General features: G+C 61.0%; 1 protein-coding gene across 1 annotated transcript in view; it reads right to left on the reverse strand.

Annotated features, from left to right (window-relative positions):
• Positions 1-27: 27 nt before the first annotated feature.
• The window catches only part of EMH_0044980 (uncharacterized protein), a gene marked incomplete at both ends in the record, with an annotated part of 1306 nt that continues 649 nt past the window's right edge, over positions 28-684 (reverse strand). The window contains 2 exons of the mRNA XM_013496020.1: positions 28-304; positions 435-682. Coding sequence (XP_013351474.1) covers positions 28-304; positions 435-682 — 525 coding nt within the window. The remainder of the gene's footprint in view (positions 305-434; positions 683-684) is intronic.

The following is a 684-nucleotide window of genomic DNA, read 5'->3' on the forward strand; positions in this document are numbered from 1 at the left end:
CAGCTGCTGCTGCTGCTGCTGCACCCTTTACATCCATGCTGCATGTGCTGCTGCTGCTGCGGCTGCTGCTAAGGGACTCAGCAGCAGCAGCTGCTGCTGCTGCATCAGCAGCAGCACTGGAAGCTGCTGCTGCTGGGAGTGTCGCAGCCCTTTCTCTCTGCTGCTGCTGTTGCTGCTGCTGCTGTTGCTGTTGATGCTGCGGGGGCTGTGCCCGCTCCTTTTGCTGCTGCTGCTGCTGCTGCTGCTGCTGCTGCTGCTGGTAGGCGCGAGAGTTGAGTAGAAGAGGGAAGAGGCCCTCGGGGTCCTGCAGCAGCAGCCAGCAGGAGGTTCGCAGCAGCTGCATGCGCAGCAGCGGGTCTGTTGCTTGTCTGTGCCGCAGCAGCAGCAGCAGCAGCAACTCCTGCAGGTGAGCAGCAGATAGACGGTGCCTATACACCCCAACCAACAGCTCCCACAGAGCAGCAGCACGAGAGGAGACAGCAGCAGAGACATCGCTGCGGGCCTGAAGACAGCCTGCGGTGTACATGAGTAGGTTATAGAGAGGCACTTGCTGCTGCTGCTGCTGCTGCTGCTGCTGCTGCTGCTGTTGCTGCTGCTGCTGGTCTACCACCTCAGGAGCGCATGCAACAGCAAGAGCCACACAACAAATACCCTCCTGCAGCAGCGCCTCATCATCCGTTCGCA

The sequence above is a fragment of the Eimeria mitis genome, genomic scaffold, assembly GCF_000499745.2.
Source record: "Eimeria mitis Houghton genomic scaffold, Emh_scaff1875, whole genome shotgun sequence".
Classification (NCBI taxonomy): Eukaryota; Apicomplexa; class Conoidasida; order Eucoccidiorida; family Eimeriidae; genus Eimeria; species Eimeria mitis.